We start from the raw sequence: 20,756 nt of genomic DNA on the forward strand, positions 1-20,756 counted from the left end.
TTCCCGCCCCGGCCCTCCGTCCCACGGCCAGCCCTCCGGCTGAGGAGCGTGAGCACGCGTGGAAGCCTGGCAGCGGCACCGACCGCGGGGCAGCGGCCCTGGGGCCTGGAGCAGGGCAGGGGCGACGTGCAGCCCCCCGCCGGGCCGGGCCGGGCACGGGCCTATGGCGGCGATAGGGCCCCGCCCCTCCGCGCGACCTGCCGCGGGGGGAGGGAAGGAGAGGGGGCGGGCCATCGCGCTTTCGCTGCCAATCAAGGGCGGTGCACGCCCGTCACGTGCCGCCGCTGCCACCCAATAGGCGAAGGCGGCACCTCTCGGGCTCGAATTCAAACGGTCGGCGGGCGCGGTGCGTGCGGCTGCCGGTTTCCGTGGAGACGGGGAGGCCCGGCCGCGTCCATGGAGTCGCGGCTTGTCGGCCCCGGGCCCTACCGCGCCACCCGGCTGGTGAGTGCTCCATGGGGCTGGGGTGCCCCGTCCCTGCTCTTGTCGCTTGTGTAGCCTTATCTCGTCTGGGTGCGACCTTTGTGCCCGACGGCGACTTGGAGGGTCTTCAGGGTACGGGTCGGCTGCCTCGGGCCAGTCTGGCCGCCTAGGCCTACTCCGCTGTCCGGATCTCTACGACTTGAGGGCCAAGGACCGCCAGCCCAGGCGGGCCCTGGGCCTGCCCCGGGCAGCCCGTCTCCCGTCGGGACCCGGTGAGGCGGTCCTCAGCAGCCGCCCGAGTGTTGGTGCTCCCCACGTTGAGTCTGTGCGGGGCGGTTGGACCCTTGCGCCCCCCGTGACTGGAGCGACGGCAGGACCCGGTACCGTGGAGCTTTAGTCCAGCGTTTTGTCGAGTTAAAAGCCAGGGCGAAGTTAAAGCTGTGTCCGTAGAGCCGTAGTCGATATGGGACTCTAGATCTTTCAGCTTCCTACATCTGGTGTTTGGTCTCGGATCTCAGGTATTTAAACGGCAATTTTAGGTTTCAGTGATTTAAAAAAAAAAAAAAAAAAAAAGATCTGTTTGCATTCAGGTTTGGATGCATTTTGGTCTCGTTTTGTACAACTACAATGCTTCTAGCAGGAGAGCTTCCATAACGGTTTGTTTTGTTCTTCTTCCTCAGTGGAACGAGATAATAGAACTTTTTCGTGCTGAGATGCCTTTACGGAAGCATCGTTGTCGCTTCAAAAGCTATGAGCGGTGCTTCAAAGCATCAGAAGCAGTGGACTGTTTACATGAATTGCTTGGCTCTAATCAAAACTTTGGCCCAGAAGTAACTCGCAATCAAACGGTAAAGCTGCTTAAAAAATTCCTGAAAAATCACGTTATTGAAGATATTAAAGGACGATGGGGCAAAGAAGACTTTCAAGATGATGGCCATTTATATAGGTAAACCTCTATACAGTGACTGAAAAATTTTGTTTTTTTGTAAACAGGGAGTAATAACTTGTATGTTGTTTGTACAAATGTTTTTGTAGAATGCCTTTGAGAAGGTGTTAATGTGTCTTCCTTCATTTCCTTTTAAAGACTGCATATTCTTTAGTGATAGGCAACTGTCATGATTTAATATTTGTCTTGGTCTTTGTGTGTGTGTTGGGATTTTTTGTTTTTCATGTTCGTATTTAAATATTTTTGAAGGGCACTTTTACTTTATTATGTTCTATGAATAGTAGTGAAAGCTTTTGCAGCTTTTACAAGGTAGTGAATTCTGTTTACTGTTGGTAGACATCAGGTTTGTCAGTGTCGGGAGAGTGCACATCAAGAAGATATTGATGGAAGTGAGCGTCCATCTCTAGTTGTCCTCCCTCTCTCCCAGCCCCCTGACTATTTTCGATGCTGTTTCTAATCCTTCTTAGATAAGAGGAAGACCTTCTGAGATTGAAAGTCATTGATGATATTTTCTACACTCTTTGGTTTGGAGATTGAAATTGCCTTAGAAGAGACAAAGTTTTATTCACTCCTCCTCAAGGAGGCTTGCTTACTTATCCCTGTTTAGCCTCTCAGCTGGTGGCTTGTTAACAGAGGAAAATAATGCAAAGTGATAGGGAAAACAGGTCAACAGTGCTGTGTATCTATTTACTATATCTATGATTATATACTTTATTTGGTGTTTTGTTTTCCTAATGATTTCTTAATATTGTCCTGGGAAAATGTGTGCAGTAGTGAATTGCCCTTGATGTGGATAAAGTCAATTTTTCGTTTTGCTCTATGATCTTAACTAGTTTGGTTGTAGAGTGTGCCTTAGTGTTTTTGCTGTCTAGTCTGTACACCCATACTGTAAGTGCCATTGTTCGTTAGTCTCCTAATTTCATTTATTGGCTTGGAATAATTTAAAAGAGGTATGTATGATGTAATCCTATTACATTGTTGTAAACACACTTGAGTGAAGATAGGTTCTTATGAAAGAACCGTGGTTTATGTTAAACTTATTCCACTGAAGTTCAATTGGATTGGGTTTGTGTTTAATTCCAGTAACATATTAATTAGCACTGATTCAACTTCCCGTAAAAGTGGTAGCTGATTTTTAGCCTGCCTTCTGAAGGAAACAACACTGAATGCTACAGCTTCCCAGCCAAATTAGTTAAATATATTTTATATATATAATTACATAATATGTTTTGTATATATACAATTCAAACCAGTTTCAATCAGCTTTAATGAAAGAAATTTTAAATAATTGGGGGGTGGGGGATAAAAAAAAAAAATCAATGTTCTCTCCAAATTTTGCTCCATAAAGGGTAATTCCATATAACAATCAAGGAAAATGTTAAATTTTAGAATTTGGGACTCAAATTTAAAGGACGCAGTGTATCAAAGGACTTGTGTCTGAAGATCTTTTGAGAAGCTCACCCAAGACAGTCTGTTGCTAAGTATCTCAAAGCAATATACACTGTCTGTGAGCTGAACATGACTGGGGACTGGGAAAGGGTGCTGAAGAAGTATCATGCATGTTTGTCCTGTTCTTAAATTCTTCTCTGGCCATCTGCTTATGACTGCTATAGAACAGCAGATATTGTGGTAGTTTACCTAATCATCCAGTCGTTCATGTTAGAAAATAGGTATGGAAGACAAGAAGAACTGCAGAGAATCTTGCATCTTGACTTTGGCCTGGAAAATATTAAATGTGAAGGAGTAGCATGGCATGGGCTTTTAACTTGTTTAAACTGAGCTGGAAAGCCCAGTTAGTGTTGGTACAACACATGGTGATAGATGTGTTACTGGTTTAATATGTTCCTAGCCCAGTCCTGCTTTGTCTGTTCTTCGGACAGCACTACCTGCACAGTTGTTTTTTTTTTTTTTTCCACTGGTGTCATAGGTGTTAAGTACTTTGTCTCCTTTCTGGACATTGTCTCTTTGTCAAAATTTTGGTAACCACTGGTATTATGCTATATTTCATTGCTTTGGGTTTGTTGTGTTTGTTTTGCATTGGCATGATGACACATGAAAATTACTTTATCCTTTTCTCCTTTGTATTTTCAGCTATGACTTTTCCTGAGCTGCAGACTCTGGAAGTTGGTTGGGTGAAATATTTCTGTGCTTTTCATTTTCTACATGCTTTGTCTAATGGTCTGCCACCAAACAGGAGCGGTCTTTTGTTATAGCTGTCCTAGTGACATTCTTCTTCTTCCACCTTCTATTCAAAAGATAACTAAGTTACTAATTGAACAGGTTTTTTTACTAAAACTGCATATAACTTTCACACATCTTGAATTGGAGCCAGCTTTTTCTCACTGAGCTTGGCACATAAATAAACTGCCTATGCTACTCATGGTTTTGCGTTTGGCCTTAAGTATTAAAACAAGCTTTTCACCTATTCATGGAGCTAAACATAGTTTTCCAGCCTGCCTTTATGCATTTATTTAATGTCCTAGTGGCTCCCTCTGGTGGACTTCCCTAATACGTTCGTCAATGAGTTGAAACAGGCGGCAAATACAAGTCACTTTCAATTCTGCTGACAGTGCTTACTCTGGAAACCCTGGTGTGCATCATACCTTTCTATAAATTCCTGTGTTTATTTACTGTAACCATACACTGTGTGTCACAGTTGTGTCATTCTTTAACTTTGCATGCAAGTGTAGTTGTCTGCTCTTATTCATTCCACAGAGTATGCAAAAGAGGTGTTGCCAAATGTTGTTTTGTCTGTGAGTACTGGGCAAGTATTAAATGTGAAGGTGAGAACTCGTGTGGTTTCTGAAAACAGCAAAAACTACTTGTCTGTATGGCCTGACTTACTAGCTCAGTGTAGTCTACAATAATAAACGAGAAGTTACGGTTTTGGAAGTTGTCAGGCTTTACGTTTTTTTGGAATCTGAGGAATTGCATTGGAAGCAAAAACATTAATATGCTTGCATTGCTAATAAACTTCCAATAATTCAGCTATGGTACTTGTTATACCATTGACATCAGTGTGAGTTGACCTGTTTCTCTGTCCATTGACTGGCACACAAACAGATATCTCTATTTCTTCCTTGTATAAACTCCTCAAACTAGAGTTGCTGTCTGTAAACCATGCTAATGTTGATATGTCAGCCTTGAAACATTCCTCAGTTGCTAGCTTTAGGTAACATTTTGTTAGTAATAAAACTACAGGCTTTTTCTTGTTCATCCAAAAACTTGTCTCTGTCTAAATCTTGCTGTCGTTCTACCAGAAAAAGGAATGTATCTCCTTTTTCTGCTTGTGAGAACTCATTCATTTACTGGTTAGTTGAGAATCAGGGCAGCAAATGACATAAAGCTAAGAATTGTGAAGAACTGGAGGGGAAACAGTGAACTGTTGAGAACACTGTAAAGCAAAGGGAAAAAAAGCTGCAGATGTTATAATATTAAAATCTAAGAAATAAAAAATAGCTGAAAAATAGCTGAGAAGACTCAACAGCTGAAAATCTACAATGTAATCTGGGTTACTTTTAAAATGCAGAGTAAATTTTTCAGTGCAAGGTGCTTATTGCTTCTCCCCAGGGTTTGTCCAAAGGAAGCGGTATCTCCTTGTATCACAGAGAGTCTGTCAAAGAGTGCTGTGTAGTATACCAAACGGGCTCACAGTGCATGGTCAAAACCATAACACATGCAGTATAACACTACTGAACTAACAAAACTGTGATACAAAACTAATTTAAAAAATAATTAATTGTTGGAACTGCCTTGAGTGGATGGGGTTACATTTTACAGAAAACTTGAGGACTCCTTGAGCATGAGAATCTTTCTGGTATTATATAAATGCATGCTGTCCAACAGTGTACAAGCTCTTGTTGCAAGGTCACAGACATTACAGTCTTTCACATTCTGATTAAAACAGTGAGGGAGGCTGAAGCAATTTCTTGAAGCATAAGGAATCTCAGCATCTAAAACCTAAGACTGCAGGTAGATAAGATCTCATCTGGGCCTGTCTGATGATATGTTGCCTTTAAACTGATTTGTTTTTCTGATGTGCTGCCATTAATTCCTTTGTACATGCTCTGACCTAGATTTGGCAGTAATTTAATTCGGGTCAAGCTGGAGATGTGACTGAGCTGAATGTGATCTGGGATAGTTAGTTTTTCTTGTTTTCATAGAATCATTCTGCAAGGTCTAGCTTAGGGTTTATTTCTGCTAATTTCTTCAAGGTGCTTCTTGAAATGCCCTGAAAAATGAATGAATTTCCTGCGCAACCAGCTGGAAAAAGACTCCAGAAAAGAGCTACAGGATAGGATCTTCACATAGAAAGCTTGTAAACACAGGACAACATTGTAATGTGGACAGAATTTTGTGTGGACGCTTGCAATGCACACTAATTAAATCCAAGAGTTAGTCAGGTGACTTAGTTATGTAGCTTTGCTTCAGGACATGCATGCTAGCAGTGTATTTGTTATGGGCAAAATCTATCTACACCTTTTTCAGCAGAATCAATGTCTTCTAGTGAAGACCTGAATCAGTTGTCTATGCATAGGCAGCTGGTGCTCTTTGAGGTGCTCTGGGATATCAGATGTTCACCCAAAATTCAGCTGTGTCATGAGAGGTACAATGGACCTGAACTGCTCTGAAGCAGCAGATGAATGCCAAGCAAGACACCTTAGGATGTTTTATGCATCACTTAACACTGATCCTCAGGCAACTAAGTTGCACTGTGAATGTCCAAGGCATTTGTTGTATTTTTGCATGTGAAGGCTTACTACAGTTTTGCATTGGTAAATATGGAATTGGATGGAGTTCAGAGGCTTTAAAAATCTTCTCTAATTGTAGATTTCCTCCTTCTTCACCGCTGAAACCATATCCAAAGAAACCTTCATGTGGAAGGGAAGTCATTAAATTTCCCGACTGGAATGAACCTAAGGCTGGCACTTCCCAAGAACACATCCCAGTGAAATCAGTCACAATGGTAAGGCATTCAGTTTTCTTTTCCCTGGACGTAAGCATATTTGGAAAGCAAGACTGGACTAGCAATCACTTTGTGGCACGAAATAGTTACAAAATTAAATACAAAATACTTTAATTTAAAAGTATGTGAAGAAAAGTTGTTCTTAATGATTTGCTGGGGCTTTTGGCTCTGAGTGTTCTTTCTGCTATAGGTCACGATGTCTTGAGCATTCTTAAGTTCAGTATGGCTGTATTTGCCAGTACGCTTGCATTCCAGTTTGCTCAAATACTCGTAAAGCATTTATTATACTACAAGACAAATTAGTTACTTTACTGTCATTTACACTGTAACTCTTATTCGGACACTTCATTTAGCAGAATACATATAGTACTACTCCCTTCCTAGCTGCTTTGAGTTTGTTGGTGATTTCCTTTCTCTTTTCCAGAAGGAATATATTGTAGCTAAGGAGAAGTGGTCCTGGTTTCATTGTTATCCTTTGTGAGCTTGGAGAATTATCCTGCCCCATACTTAACTGGATTGATCCAGCCCTTGTAAAATTGTGGAAAAAGCTGTTGCTTTTATTATAAACCAAAATTGTGTCAGCTCTTGGCTCCTGGACATCTTAAGGCCTAGGCTTCTGGAGTTCTGTGTATTCTACACCCTTCATTCAGTGTGTCTTGTATGTGAGTGTTCTCATATTTTGTGGACTGTTGGGACTTTTCTCGTAATTTTGGCCTTTTTATTAATGCTCTTCGGTGTGGGACATTAGCCTTGGATTTCTTTGCGATCAATAGTCTTTTTGGAAAAGTAGCTGCTACCATTTTGCTGGACATCTTGAAATCCCGAATGAATGCTTATTCAATTACTCACGTGCAGATTGAGTTTACCTTTCAGGTACAGCAAGCTTCTGAAGAGAAAAAAGCATAGTCCTTAGAACTTCAATAGCAAGTAGAAGATTAAGAAGGAATAAAGAAAAGATAGTGCCAAAGACAAGTAAAGAGAATAGAGTATTTTAGTTACCGAGCAAGTATCTGCTGCAGTTTTAACATGTCTCAGCCTCCAACTGTCTGCTTTAAATATCCATCCAAGTATGCTGGCCTGATAAGAATTAGCAAAAGACTGCCTTTATATGTCTGACTCAGATGTGACAGCATACAGTCTGGCATAGCTCAAAATCTCTTTGATTGCCAGTTTGGGTTAATACAGTGAACTGTGAGTTGAAATAACTGAGGCAAATGCATAAGCTTCTTTCTGCTGGTGCTTTTATAGAAAGGTGTATGTTCCACTAAAAGGGTGAAGGAGACATGCAGCGGAAAGTGGTGACACCTTAAATAACTCCATCATTGATCAGAGTCCTTATTAGCTGTGTGTGGGTTGATGGGCATGTGTCTGGGTAGCAAAATACTGACATATACTGACCAGATAGTAATTTTAGAGGGTGCTATTTGTTTCAAACTAGCTCTAGTCTAGTCTTATGGAATGACAAGATGATTAGTGCTTAGAATAACTAAACGCATTCCTGGAGTGTATTTTGTGGTTTGATTTTGATCACAAGGTATACCGTTAAGGTGCTTTAGGACTACTCTGTGATGTATATCAAAGAACTGGGAATGATTAGGTGTTATGCCTTGAAAATATATTGCTGACACAAACTGTATTCTATGTCCAACTGTCAACACGTTGATGACAATATTCAAGCATCAAGCTTGGGTATGAAGGCTGAGTAAAAGATAGTAGTCTCTTGCATTCTCTGTTTTACTTTATTCTGTTACGATGGTAGCCTAGATATGATGGGTGTCTTCAGCTGTAGCTCTTTGCTTTTACTTTCTTCATGTACAGAAAGAGCTAATGAGCAAAGTTTAGTTATGGTCAATATATGCTCAATAAGGATGAATATAAGTCTTTGATATCTCATCTAATAATTCTTCAGTAATTTTTCCACAAAAGTTGTTTAATCTTAGAGTGGTAGTTGAAGACAAATGAGTTGAATTGATTTTAATCATGGTGAGGATCTCAACACAGGACTAGAGGTCATTGACTCCTGAATTTAAATGGCTATTCTTCACCAGTTAATGAGGAGTGTTTTTTCTGATTTCAGAACTCTGAGATGTGGTACAAGCGACACAGTATAGCTATAGGGGAAACACCGGCATGCAAACTTGTGTTCCGCAGAGAGCTAACACAAACAAATATAGAAGAGATATGGAAATCCATGACTTTGTCACGGTGAGTATGATTGTGAGCCATTTGCTGTTAGAGCAAAACTGTGTAGTAGGTAATAGTCTTCTCTGGTATCGCTTGTAATTTCATCCACTCATCTTTCATCACTGCCATCAAAGCCATAGTGGCTTAGCTAACTACAGCAATTGTTATTTGGCTAATGAATTCAGCAAATAAGGATTGCAAAGAACATTTATTGTGCTTAATACCTTTTGACTTTTCTTTTAGCTGTTGTGTTACATAAGTCCATGTCTTTTTTTTTTTTTTTTTTTTTTTTTTTGTGGGCTTTCCCTTGTTATTCACTTTTTTCTCAAGTCTTTCTCTTTCTTGTTGCTATGAAATAGAAGCACTTCTGAAGAAGCATGATACCATGAAACTTTTGGATGACAAGTACAATACTTCATCTGAGATAAGAAATGGAATAGCTAATTCCGTGCAGAAGGCTTTGATATTCAGATATTCTTTACTACTTTCAAAAGGAATATACTACGCAAAGCTAAAGGCACTACTTTAAACTATTTAGGCAGAAGGAAAAAAAATATATACATTAGCTATTTTTATAGCACAATTGATGCCTTACTAGTGATCACTTCTATCTAAAACTGGCACGTTATCTCTGTAAAAAACTTGGTGCTGAGGTGAGCAGCTCCAGTGCTGTCATGATCCTTAGCTGAGGATATAGGCAGAGATGAAGTTGTAATAAAAAGTCCAAGGGCAATCAAGAGACAGTTCACGGACTCGGGTTGACTAGTTAAGGGATCAGGAGGACAAGTAGTGTTCTCCTCTGTCCTTGCAAGGAATGATGAGGAAAGAAGTAGCAAGATTTAGCCAATTAATACCTGGCTCTGAGCCTGGTGAGTTGGCAGAGTTGATGGGTTTTTGGTCATGGGTTGGTCTACATGACAGCAGGCCTGCTGGCAACAGATGGGGTACATCTGTCTCAAAGTGAGAAAATAATCTTTTTGCAGGAGTTAGCAGGGCTCATTGAAAGAACTTTAAACTAGACTTAAAGAGGGAAAGGGATAAAAGAAGCATGACTAGAGATAAACTCTGAGGGTGGCACATCAATGTTTGAGGGACAGTGTGCTGACAAGGTCCTTCAGGCTAATGCACAATGTTCTGAATGCACTGGAGCACTTTGTAATGCCTTTATACTAATGTGCACTGCATGAGGAATAAACAGGAGGAGACAGAAGCTTTGGCCCAATCCCAGAGCTATGACATCATTGGCATAAGCAAAACATGGTGGGGTGAGTACTGCAATGGGGTGCTTTTGTGAATGGTTATAGGCTCTTCATGAGGGCTAGGCTGGACAGGCAAGATAGGGGGATGACGCTGTATGTAATTGAGGGACTGGATTGTGTGGTGCTTACAGTTGGCTATTACATGGTTGAGAGCCTCTGGGTAAGGATGAAGGTGAAAGCAAATAAAGTGGATGTTGTTGTGGGAGTCTACTATTGACCACCTAGCCAGAACGACGACACCAATGAATTATTCTACAAGGGATCAAGGCCTGTCTCTAGATCAACCACTCTTGTCCTTATGTGTAATTTTTAACTTCCTAGACATCAGCTGGGAGTATCATACAGTGGATACAGGTGCAGAACATTTCTGAAGCATGTTGAAGATAACTTTTTGGTGCAGGTACTAAGGGAGCTGACTAGGAAAGGTACTCTCAGAGATTTGTTGTTTGTATAACAAATAGAGAGGGACTTTTGGGAAAAGTGGTGATTGACGCCTTTCTTGGTTACAGTAACTGCAGAGTAGTTGGGTTTCAAACAATTGGTAATAGAAGAAAAGTTGCCAGCAAAACATCCAACCCTGGAAATAGTAAGAGCAGATTTTGATCTGCAGAAGGAGCTAGTTAGTAAAGACCCTCTGGGAATCTGCTTTTGAAGGTTTTGGAGTCCATGAGTGCTGGTCACTTTTTAAGAGCCGTCTCTTGAGAGTGCAAAAGCAGGCAATTCCAAAGCATGGGAAGTAAAGCAAGCAGTGCAGAAGGCTAGTAGGCTGAGTAGGAATCTTCTAGAACTTTGGTGGAAAAGGAAAGTGTATGGACATTGGAAGCAAGGATGGGCAACATGGGAGGACTGCAGAGATTCTCTTCACCACTGTAGGGAGAAAATTAGTGTGACCAAAGCCCAATTAGAGTTCAAACTGGCCACCACTGTGAAGGAAACAAAAAGGCCTTTTAAAATTGTTAACAGCAAAAGGAGAATCAAAGATAACATTGGTCAACTGCGTGAAGAAGTCAGTCACCCCAAAACCACACAGACAAAATGGAGGTTTAACACCTTCTTCACCTCTGTCTTCCACATCGATGGGGGCACTGGGACCCATAGAAACCTGTCCTGGAAGACCGTGACTGGAGGGTGATAAGCTGCCAGCTGACCCTGAACTTATTCAAGACTTGCTGCTCCAGCTGCATGCACATAAATCTATGGGCCCAATGGGATAAGGGGAAAGTCCTGCTTAATCAGTTTAACTTTCTTTTATTACAAGGACACCCATCTAGTTGACCAAGGGAAACCAGTATATGTGGTGCTTTTGGATTTTAGCAAAGTTTTTGATACTGTTTCTCACAGTATTCTTCTGGACAGAATGCCCAGCAGAGAGCTAGAGAAGTCCATTAATATGCTGAGTGAGCAATTGGCTAACAGGTCAGGTTCAAAGGGTTATAGTAAATGTGTTTATACCAGGCTGGTAGCCAGTCACCAATGGAGTTCCCTAAGGCTCAGTTTTAGGGCCAGTGCTCTTTAATGTTTTTATAAATTATCTGGATGCAGGAATTGAATGTGCATTAAGTATGCCGATGATAATAAATTAGGAGGAGGTGTGTACTCCTTTGTGTGTAAGGAGGCCTTACGGAGAGATCTGGATAGACTAGAGAGATGGGTAATCACCAGACATATGAAATTAAACAAAGTGTTGGGTTCTGCATCTGGGGTGGAATAATCCAGGTTATATGTACAAACTGGGGGAAGAGAGGCTGGAGAGCAACCCCATGGAAAGAAGTCTGGGGATTTGGGTTGATAACAAGTTGAACATGAGCCAACAGTGTGCCCTGATAACCAAAAGGGCCACCTGTGTCCTGGGGTGCATCAAGCACAGCATTGCCAACCTGAATGATACAGGTATATTGACCTTGAGTGTTGCATGCAGTTTTGGGCACCTCAATATAAGATGGACATCAAACTATTGGAGTGTGTTCAGAGGAGGGCTAGGATAGGGAAATGTCTGGAGGGCAAGACTTAAGAGGAGCGGCTGAAGTGACTTGGTTTGCTCACCTTGGAGAAGAGAAGGCTGAGGGGTGACCTCATCACAGCCTATAGCTTCCTCATGTTGGGGTGGTGGAGTAGGGGGTGCTGATCTCTCTTGTGACCAGGAACAGGACACAAGGAGATGGGATGAAGCTGTGTCAGAGGAAGTTCAGATTGGGCACTAGGAAAATGTTCTTCAATGAGAGGGTGGTCAGTCACTAGAACAGCCTCCCAGGGAAGTGGTCATGGCACCAAGCCTGTCAGAGTTCAAGAGTTGTCTGGATAATGCTCTTGGTCATACGGTTTAGTTCTGAGTAGTCCTGTGAGGAGCAGGAAGTTGGACTTGATCCTTAAGGGTCCCTTGTAACTTAAGATATTCTATGATTCTGTGAAATTGAGACATCTCTTTTTCAGAATCTTAGCTATCCAAAGACTACATGTTTGCCTTTTTCAGATTAGATGGTGTATGAACTATGTTTTTATGTATTTTTGCAGGTTACAAAAGGTCTTGGGTTTGGATTCTCTGGATGAAGTGTTAGACACAAAACTAGTGAATTCAAAGCATATAGTCCAAAATGCATACAATGTAAATAAGCAGGGGATTGTCACTTTAGAAGACAAATCAAGTGAGTATTTTAGAAGTTTTCATTTCACTACTTCATATTGTAGATTACTAGTATTAAAAAAGCATTTGTTCTAATCTATACCAATATGTAGCATCTTCATACTTGTATGACCATGTCTATACTAAAGCCTTTATAAAGTAGGTCATTGGTGTCCTCTGACATCCCAATACTAAGAATCAGTGTTTATTACATATTTAATCTCTTAGATATATTTCTACTTTAGCAGGGTTGAAAGAAGAAGGTGAAAGGGCAGCAGCTTTTCATATAAAGAGACAGAGATATTATTTACTTAAACCTGGTTTTGTCAGCCCAGCACTTAACTGCCTGAACAGGAGTGTTTACATAAGGGAAATATGTATTAAAAATTGGGAAATATTCAAATTGTACACTGGCAGATGCTTAAAATCTCTCCATTTTGAATTTTCAGTCAATGTATTTGACGAGTACCAGGTTTAAAACTGTTGGACATCAGGAAGAAAGTAAAGCGTCTTTGCTGCTGTAATGTATGACTTACAAAACTATTGCCACAATGTTTTCTACAAAGTTCGTAGAGAAGTGAAATATGAGGTTGGAACCTTGTTTCATTTATGAGTGAAACCTACTCCAGAGCATATACATGTTTATTTTAAAGACTATTGGAGCACCTCAAGATATTAACTTCCTCCTTGCAGAAATGACAGAACTGATGTATGAGTGCTTTTGAGCATCTTCAGCACAAAGTAAACACTTCACTGTAATGCACTAGAAAAGGTGTAGCTCAAATTAGTTCGACTGATTTTTGCAGGGCAGGTTAAGTATTTGTGATGTGATCCATTTTGCTGCTTGAGTTTTAAGAGCAGTAAGCATATCTGGTTGATGTTGAGTACTCAAGGTACTAAAGTGTGCATGTAATTTAAGTTCAATCCCACATAAAGGTATAGCCTGCCTTGGCATTCTGTTGATATGCTATACAGGAGGAACTTCTTGAATTTCCAGCTTTGCATTTATGTTACATTTAACATTTTTCTCAGTTTTTTCTACTTTTTATGTTTCTCCCCCATGCAGAAGAACTACCTCACTGGATATTATCAGCGATGAAATGTCTAGCAAATTGTAAGTAAATTCAGGAAGGGGGGAAAAAAAGGCAAACACCCTCATAAAAATCTATTGAACTGACTGTGCCTTTATTCCTTCATGAAATTCCATGTATATTCACAGTTAATATTTTTTCTCATCACTGCTTTAAATAAAGTTCAAAATGATGAGCCCAGTATATGTTCTCCTGTTAATGCAACTTATTTAAATGAAATATATATATGTTTAACTATTCTATTACTATTTTTTGTCATCTACGTGTTTTCACTAGACCCGCTGGAAATAAATCAATTCAATAGATCAATACAATTCATTTATATTTTGAAGAATGAATTGAAGTTTGTTTTTTTTCTGCTTGAAGTTGCAATCTGGTTGCAACTGAAGTTGCAATTCTTCAGTTGCAATCTGGTTGGTGGCTGCAAATTAATTTCAAATTTTTTTTTCTTTTTTTTTTTTTTTGGTAGGGCCTAGCTGCTCAGATTTGAAGCAGCCTACATACTCAGGATTTGAAAGAGATGTCTTCAAAACCATAGTGGACTATTTTGGCCAGATGAAAGAACCTCTTCTCACATTTCATTTTTTTGATGTTTTTGTTAGCGTGCTAGGTAAGTAGTTTGGGATGTAATGAAAAAATTATGATTTTGAATTAATTTACCATACCCAAATAGCATTACAACTAATTTCTTTAGGATCTGTCCTGTCCATTTTACATAGAGAGCAGTTTAATATTTAAATTTATTTTGTGTCACAAGGCAGTTTTATGCTTGTCTTTTTGATCACATTAGTCCAAAAATCTTCCATTGCTTGTCTTTAATTTTTAAAGGCCTCTGTTCTTTGCTTAGCCCTGCCACATATAACAGATGGATTTTAACAGACTTTTTTTTTTAAACGAATGTGTAAATGTCTTAACAACTAATATAAGCTTTTAGAAATTGATTGACTGATGTCTAGATTAAAAAGGATTAGAGCTGTAAGGACTGTTTGACAATATGACATCTAAAGGAAATTGAAATCCTTCATTGCTGAAATTCAGAACTGACATTAACTAATCTAATGCTTTAAAGAAACTAGTTTAATTGTAAACTGTATACTTTTTAAGGGTTCACACCATATCACATTTGCCTATCCTGTAGCTACAGGTGGCCCATTGAAAGACAGTAAATGTGAAAATATTTTTTTACATTTGATGGTTACATTTCAGAAAAGAACATCTGAGTTGAAAAGTAAGCATGCTTTGTAGCCTGTCACTTTTTTTCTGAGCTTCTTTAAGTGGGAGAAACATTGCTTTTAATAAACTGTTGAGGTGAAAAAGGAATCCAGAAAAACATTTTTACCTCTGGAATTTAGTATTTTTATACTTTGTTAGTTGACAGTTTTACTTCAAACTGAATATTGTTCCTTTTTTAACTTATTTTTCTTGGACAACAGATATTCTTCTGTTCTGATTCTAGTGCTATTTAGGCAAAGGTGTGTGAGAGACATGTCAGTGTTGTCATAGCTGTCTGTGTAAACAAACACAGGCATGTGGCAAGAAGAACCAGAGGCCACAAATGCATTTGCAAAGAGCAAGTTTTATTTTAGTTACCTCTCTATCAGGGTGTCTCTGAAGTAGCACCCAAACTCCCATTCAGAGGTAACACAAGCATGGACGCAGGCGCTGCAGCAGTTCAGCCCTGGTAAGAAGGTCACCGGGCTGCCTGCACTTGCCTGTATTTCAAAGCTTCAAGCAGATGCAGCCTCTTGCTCTTTCTCATAACAAAGCAGGAATCTCAGGCATGACGATAAGGTGCCCAGAGTTTCTCACAGGAATATTGTGTCCAATTCTGGGCCCGTCAGTTCAAGACGGACAGGGAACTGCTGGAGAGAGTCCAGCGTAGGGCAACCAAGATGATTAAGGGAGTGGAGCATCTCCCTTATGAGGAAAGGCTGAGGGAGCTGAGTCTCTTTAGTTTGGAGGAGATTGAGGGGTGACCTTATTAATGTTTACAAATATACAAAGGGTGAGTGTCACGAGGATGGAGCCAGGCTCTTTTTGATGACAATGGTAGGGCAAGGGGTAATGGGTTTAAGCTGGAACATAAGAGGTTCCATTTAAACTTGAGAAGAAACTTCTTCTCAGTGAGGGTGACAGAGCACTGGAACAGGCTGCCCAGGGGGGTTGTGGAGTCTCCTACTCTGGAGACATTCAAAACCCGCCTGGACACGTTCCTGTGTAACCTCATCTAGATGTTCCTGCTCTGGCAGGAGGATTGGACTAGATGATGTTTCGAGGTCCCTTCCAATCCCTAGCATTCTATGATTCTATATAATCTAAGACAAAGGTTCTACTCATCAAGCATACAAGGTCAGTAAAACAATTAGTGTGATGTATTTGCTTTTTCTACAGACAGGTGCAACTCACTTGAGCATATTTACATTTAACCAACCTCCTCGCCATTCTCCTGCTACATTCCCATACACTGTCATTGATGCGTAAGCACCTGTTTTATTTAGATTCTCTGATTGTTTCCCCAGACTTAACTTTTTTATGTGGTTGCTACATCTGTGCATACATCTTGGTTGTATTTAGAGCTGAGTGTTATAAAAAAACAAAGGATGAACTGAAATTTTTATGGTTGGTTACAGTTATTAATATCTCCCAATGCATCAGAAGGAAGTAACTATTTAAACACAATGCCCTGTATGAAGTGAGTCCAGTTCTAGGGATATCTTCCTGGACTTTTGGGAGAGTGGAATTCTAATGCAGTCTTGAATAGGTAGGAAAGGAATTTATGGAGACACTTAAGACATGTTAAAGGTTATGGAAGTATGTAATTGAGAAATGTTGCCCAATCTTTTGATCTTGTATAAACCAGGTTTGCTGCAAAAGCACAGCAAGGCCATAGAAGCTCTTCAGATATCTTGTCTCCTACTGCCACCTGAAAATCGGAAGAGACTACAGCTGTTGGTGAGGATGATGGCAAGAATTAGCTGTAACAAGGATTTGCCACCTCTTTCTGAATCAGTGAGGACCAGAACCTTGGTATGTATGGTGTAAGGCAAGAGGTGTAGACAAGGTTTTTGAAGTAGCACAGCTACAAGATTCTTACTGGAGAATGAAAACACGTTTTGCTTATTTGAAGAAAAGTTCGTCTATTCTAGCTATGCAGGAAGCTAATGCGAATTTGAATAAATTTGGATTTCTTGGCAAGTTGTAAGCAAATGAAGAATTTGCTTAGAATTTTTATGTTTTCGTATCTTTTGAAGTTAAATCACCACTGATTTCGCTGTTGAGTAGAGAAAACAAAATAAAATAAAGTAGATGTGGTTTCTGGTGTTCTTTATCACTGCAGACAGTGTGACAGCAACACACTGTTTCAGTCTTAGTTAGAAATATGCAGCTAAGTGTTTTGATTTACTTGCTTACATCCACTTAAAAAAATCCTACCAATTTTTTTCAGTACTAATATTTTTTTCATCACTAACCTACAGAAATCTCAAAATAATTTTAATCAGATTTTGACAAACCTCTAGTTTTTGCTAATGCTCTTTCTGTAGGGATACTTGTTGCATTATCACTGATGTTCAAAACAACATGTTATTATGAAGCTACTCAGCAGTTACAATTGGCTAAAACCATGTATTTCTTTTGAATAAGTTTTAACTGTTTTCAAAGAAAGGCAACAGAAAATTTTGCTGTACAGGCATTCCATAAAAATCCTGTAGCAGCATTCAATGATCTAAATTTTTTCCACAGCAATTAAGTTTTAAATTAACTCTGAATAGTATTTTATTAAAATAATTAAATTCTTGATGGCTAAGGTTATAATTTAATTAAGAGTAAATGCTCTTTGATTAAAATAATTATGTTCTTTTTAGAAGTGTTATTTTTAGAAGTGAATCCTTTACAGTCCAAATACTTTATGTTCAGTTTAATTCAGCAGTGTAGTCTGTGGTACATGTCAGAAAACCTTGATTACCAGCTGTACTTCCAATGTTAAAAGTGACTGGTGAACAGACTGAATTCTTGAGCATGGGGCTATATGAAGTGAGCTGGATATGAAATTGTTTGATTTCAAAATATTAGTATTAAGTTTTCCCTCTGGTGGTTAACTTCTACTAAATTCCTGTTGTTTTTTTTTTTTTTTTTAATTTCTAAAATAGTCGTGCCCTTTTCAACTGGAAAAGGCACGTGAAGTCTTGATAATATAGTGGAGTTCAGCCATTCTAAGTTTAAAGTCAGGATTAGATTATGTATGTAAGGCAAGAGCCATATGCAGTGCACTTGAATAATGTCACTGTACACTTTTTAAATTGATATTGATGTGTTGGAAGTAAGGTAAGTATTATGCTGTTATGTCTGATTCCCCACCTTCAAACAGAAAATATAAATAGTGATGTCCTTTTTTTTTTTTTTTTTTTAATCTCAGATGGTTCAGGCATTTTCCCGTTGTATTCTCTGCTCAAAGGATGAAATGGACTTGGATGAACTGCTTGCTGCTAAACTAGTATCTTTTCTCATGGACAACTATCAAGAGATCTTAAGTGTTCCCTCCACCCTAAAATCTTCTATAGAAGAACATGTTGTACATCTCCAGAGAGTCCAAGTAGGTATCTAGTGAAAAAAGCCTCCTATGCCTCTGTGCTTCAAGAACAAATTTATTCCTTCTGCTCCAAAGTTTGACATTTCTTAAAGACTTTGTTCTGTCTCTGCTAGCTTATGAAGAGCTAATTAATTTTAACTGCTGATTTTCAACCATAACTATGTATTTAAATGAAACTAAGCAGACCTTGAATAGTTCAGAGACAAGAACTCTAATATGTGTTTTCCTCTTGGTCAGCGCTATCTTCTCCATAGAATGGAGAACTATGTGCTAGTGAGGAAAACTGTGAATGGTAAAAAAGCACTTCCATTAATGTTCTGATTTTCTTTTTGAGTCACCCTTACTTGCTCAGCTTTTTAATAACTTTTTTTGTTTCCTTAGACTATATATTGTTTTGTTCAAATCTGTTTTTTACTTCTTGCTCCTTTAATTTGCACTGAGAAAATAACTTTTAACTTCTTCCAAGAGTTAAACAGGCTTCCTTTCTCTCGTATTTTTTGACTTACCAGAACTCACTTAGTGCAGGAGGTAGAGGCAGAATTTTGGATATTTACTCCATATCTTCTCTACTCAATGACTTTAGGTGGTTAATTTGATTAAGCCAGTTTTTGCAAATTTATTCCAGAAAACATTTTTTACTCTTTCTTCAGATAAAATATGCTGGAGCTGATAGTGATGGGACTTTTCCTCCTCCATCATTTTGTCACCAAATCAGTACAGATGAATTTGAATATCAAAGGACAACTGGCTCTCAAGAACCACTGGCAGCTTTATTGGAAGAAATCGCAATGAACAAAGAAATATCTGTGAAAGACAAGAAGAAGCAGCTCAAGCAAGTAAATAAAAATTCCTCCACATTCTTAAATATTAACTGAAAAAGCTTTATAAAGTCTTAAACATGTAGCCTTCTAGTCAAATACTAAGATTTAAAATAGTAGGTACTCTTGGGGATTTCTAACTTTTTAAACATTTAATATGGGGTTACTATGGGGAATTGAGACCCATACAACTTAATTTTATATATAAAATATATAAAAGTAGAGAAAGTCCATTAGAGAAATAATAATTTTCTTATTTCATGGGTGGAGGTTGCACTTTAATGTTGTTTTTTTTTTTTATATATTACAAGTTTGAATTAATTCTTTAACTAAATGGATGTATTTTTCTAGTTTCAGAAATCTTACCCTGAAGTGTATAGAGTACGATTTCCTACCCCTGAAACTGAAGCAGTGCTATTTCCAGAAAAAACTAAACAGAAACCACCTATACTGATGTGGGCCTTAAAAAAGCCTTTTCAACCATTTCACAGAACCAGAAGCTTCCGGATGTGAGTTGTTTGAAAGATACCAATGAACTGAATCAAAGTATATTATCAGTGGATTTTATGCAAAAGGAACCGGAGCAGCATGTAGTTACTCAAAAAAACTACTGGAGATGCTGCTGAGATGATAGAAAGGTCAAAAGAAGAGGAAAGTATTGATGTGGTAGAAGTGTGAGCCTCTAGCAGTATTTTTTTAGTAAATAATTCTTTTTTGTGTCTGTTATTTAAAAATAAAAACAAAAAATTAAAAAAAAAAAGAAAAAAAAAAAAAAGAAAAAACAAACAGCAAACTCAAGGGGATTAATCTACCTGGGGGATAAAGTACACTTACGGTAGTGTAAGTTGATCATAATTTCAAGGTCTAAATGTATTTGTGTGTGATGTACTGTTGGTAAACAATCAATAGCATTTTTTTTCTCTGAAAATGAGTGTCTACTGTATAAACTGGGCTGTGTTTGTTCACACATAGCTTGATGAATTAATTTACTGTACATGCTTGAATAAGTACAAAACACTGGATTTACTGTTGTACACCTTAGTGTTCTTGATATGCAAGATTTATTTTGGAAAACTGTACAAACTTATTCTTAATTTCTTAATTCATATGATGCATTAAAGCTGAGTCAACTATTGAAATTCCATGAACTTCTGCAGACCCATTCTTTTAAGGAACTTGGTATTCAAAATATTTTTGTGTATGCTCTTACTACATATTGTGGTACAAAATTGGATGCTTGACAATAGAACATATTTTATCAGGAAAAAAATGAAGCCTTGCATTTCCTCTGGAAATGAAATTCAAATAATAAAGCAACATTGAAGCATGCATGTCTTTAATACTTTGTTACTTGACTGTGCATATAACATACTTGATTTTAACAGATCTTCTGAGCTATAAGAGCACCAGCATTTTCTGACATTTACTTAGAGCAGTGATTTCATGTTAACCATTAGAGATTTAAAGAGCAGCATTTCATACCTTATTGAATGTCAGAGTAGTCTATGCAGAAGACAGCTGATATCTCAAAAAATGTCTATCTGACATTTTAGTAAGCAACACAGTGACTATCCTGTAATGTAACATTGACAGTATTTTCCCTTTGCTAACCTCCTAACTAATCAATAGTTTTAAGATGTATGTTACAAGGTTGTTGGTTTAATAGATTAGGATGTTTCTTGGGCAATGTTATTTTGAACAATACATGTTTCCATGATCTGTTTTCACACATTGGTTATACTTGGACTCCATGACAATACTCTTTATTTCTTAAGCAAAATAATAAGGGAATATTTAAGTTAATATTAAAAGTAGATGAGGCCACTTCTTACCTTTTGTACTAGGTCTTCAAGGATGACTT

At 38.6% G+C, this 20,756-nt stretch overlaps 1 protein-coding gene across 2 annotated transcripts; it reads left to right on the forward strand.

The window, feature by feature from the left end:
* Positions 1 to 396: 396 nt before the first annotated feature.
* DEPDC1B (DEP domain containing 1B) lies at positions 397 to 19,680 on the forward strand (the record flags this gene model as incomplete). Of its 2 annotated transcripts, XM_080362978.1 has the most annotated exons (11): positions 397 to 444; positions 1,104 to 1,369; positions 6,200 to 6,335; positions 8,413 to 8,540; positions 12,290 to 12,420; positions 13,465 to 13,512; positions 13,959 to 14,099; positions 16,350 to 16,516; positions 17,904 to 18,080; positions 18,728 to 18,913; positions 19,247 to 19,680. In XM_080362978.1, the coding sequence occupies 11 exons, from the start codon at positions 397 to 399 to the stop codon at positions 19,406 to 19,408; spliced, it is 1,590 nt and encodes a 529-aa protein (XP_080219104.1). In that variant the 3' UTR covers positions 19,409 to 19,680. The 2 variants fall into 2 exon arrangements, with proteins under 2 accessions (XP_080219104.1, XP_080219105.1); XM_080362979.1 differs by lacking the exon at positions 18,728 to 18,913.
* Between the last annotated feature and the right edge of the window lie 1,076 nt (positions 19,681 to 20,756).

The sequence above is a fragment of the Nesoenas mayeri genome (genome assembly GCF_963082525.1).
Source record: "Nesoenas mayeri genome assembly, chromosome: Z".
Classification (NCBI taxonomy): domain Eukaryota; kingdom Metazoa; phylum Chordata; class Aves; order Columbiformes; family Columbidae; genus Nesoenas; species Nesoenas mayeri.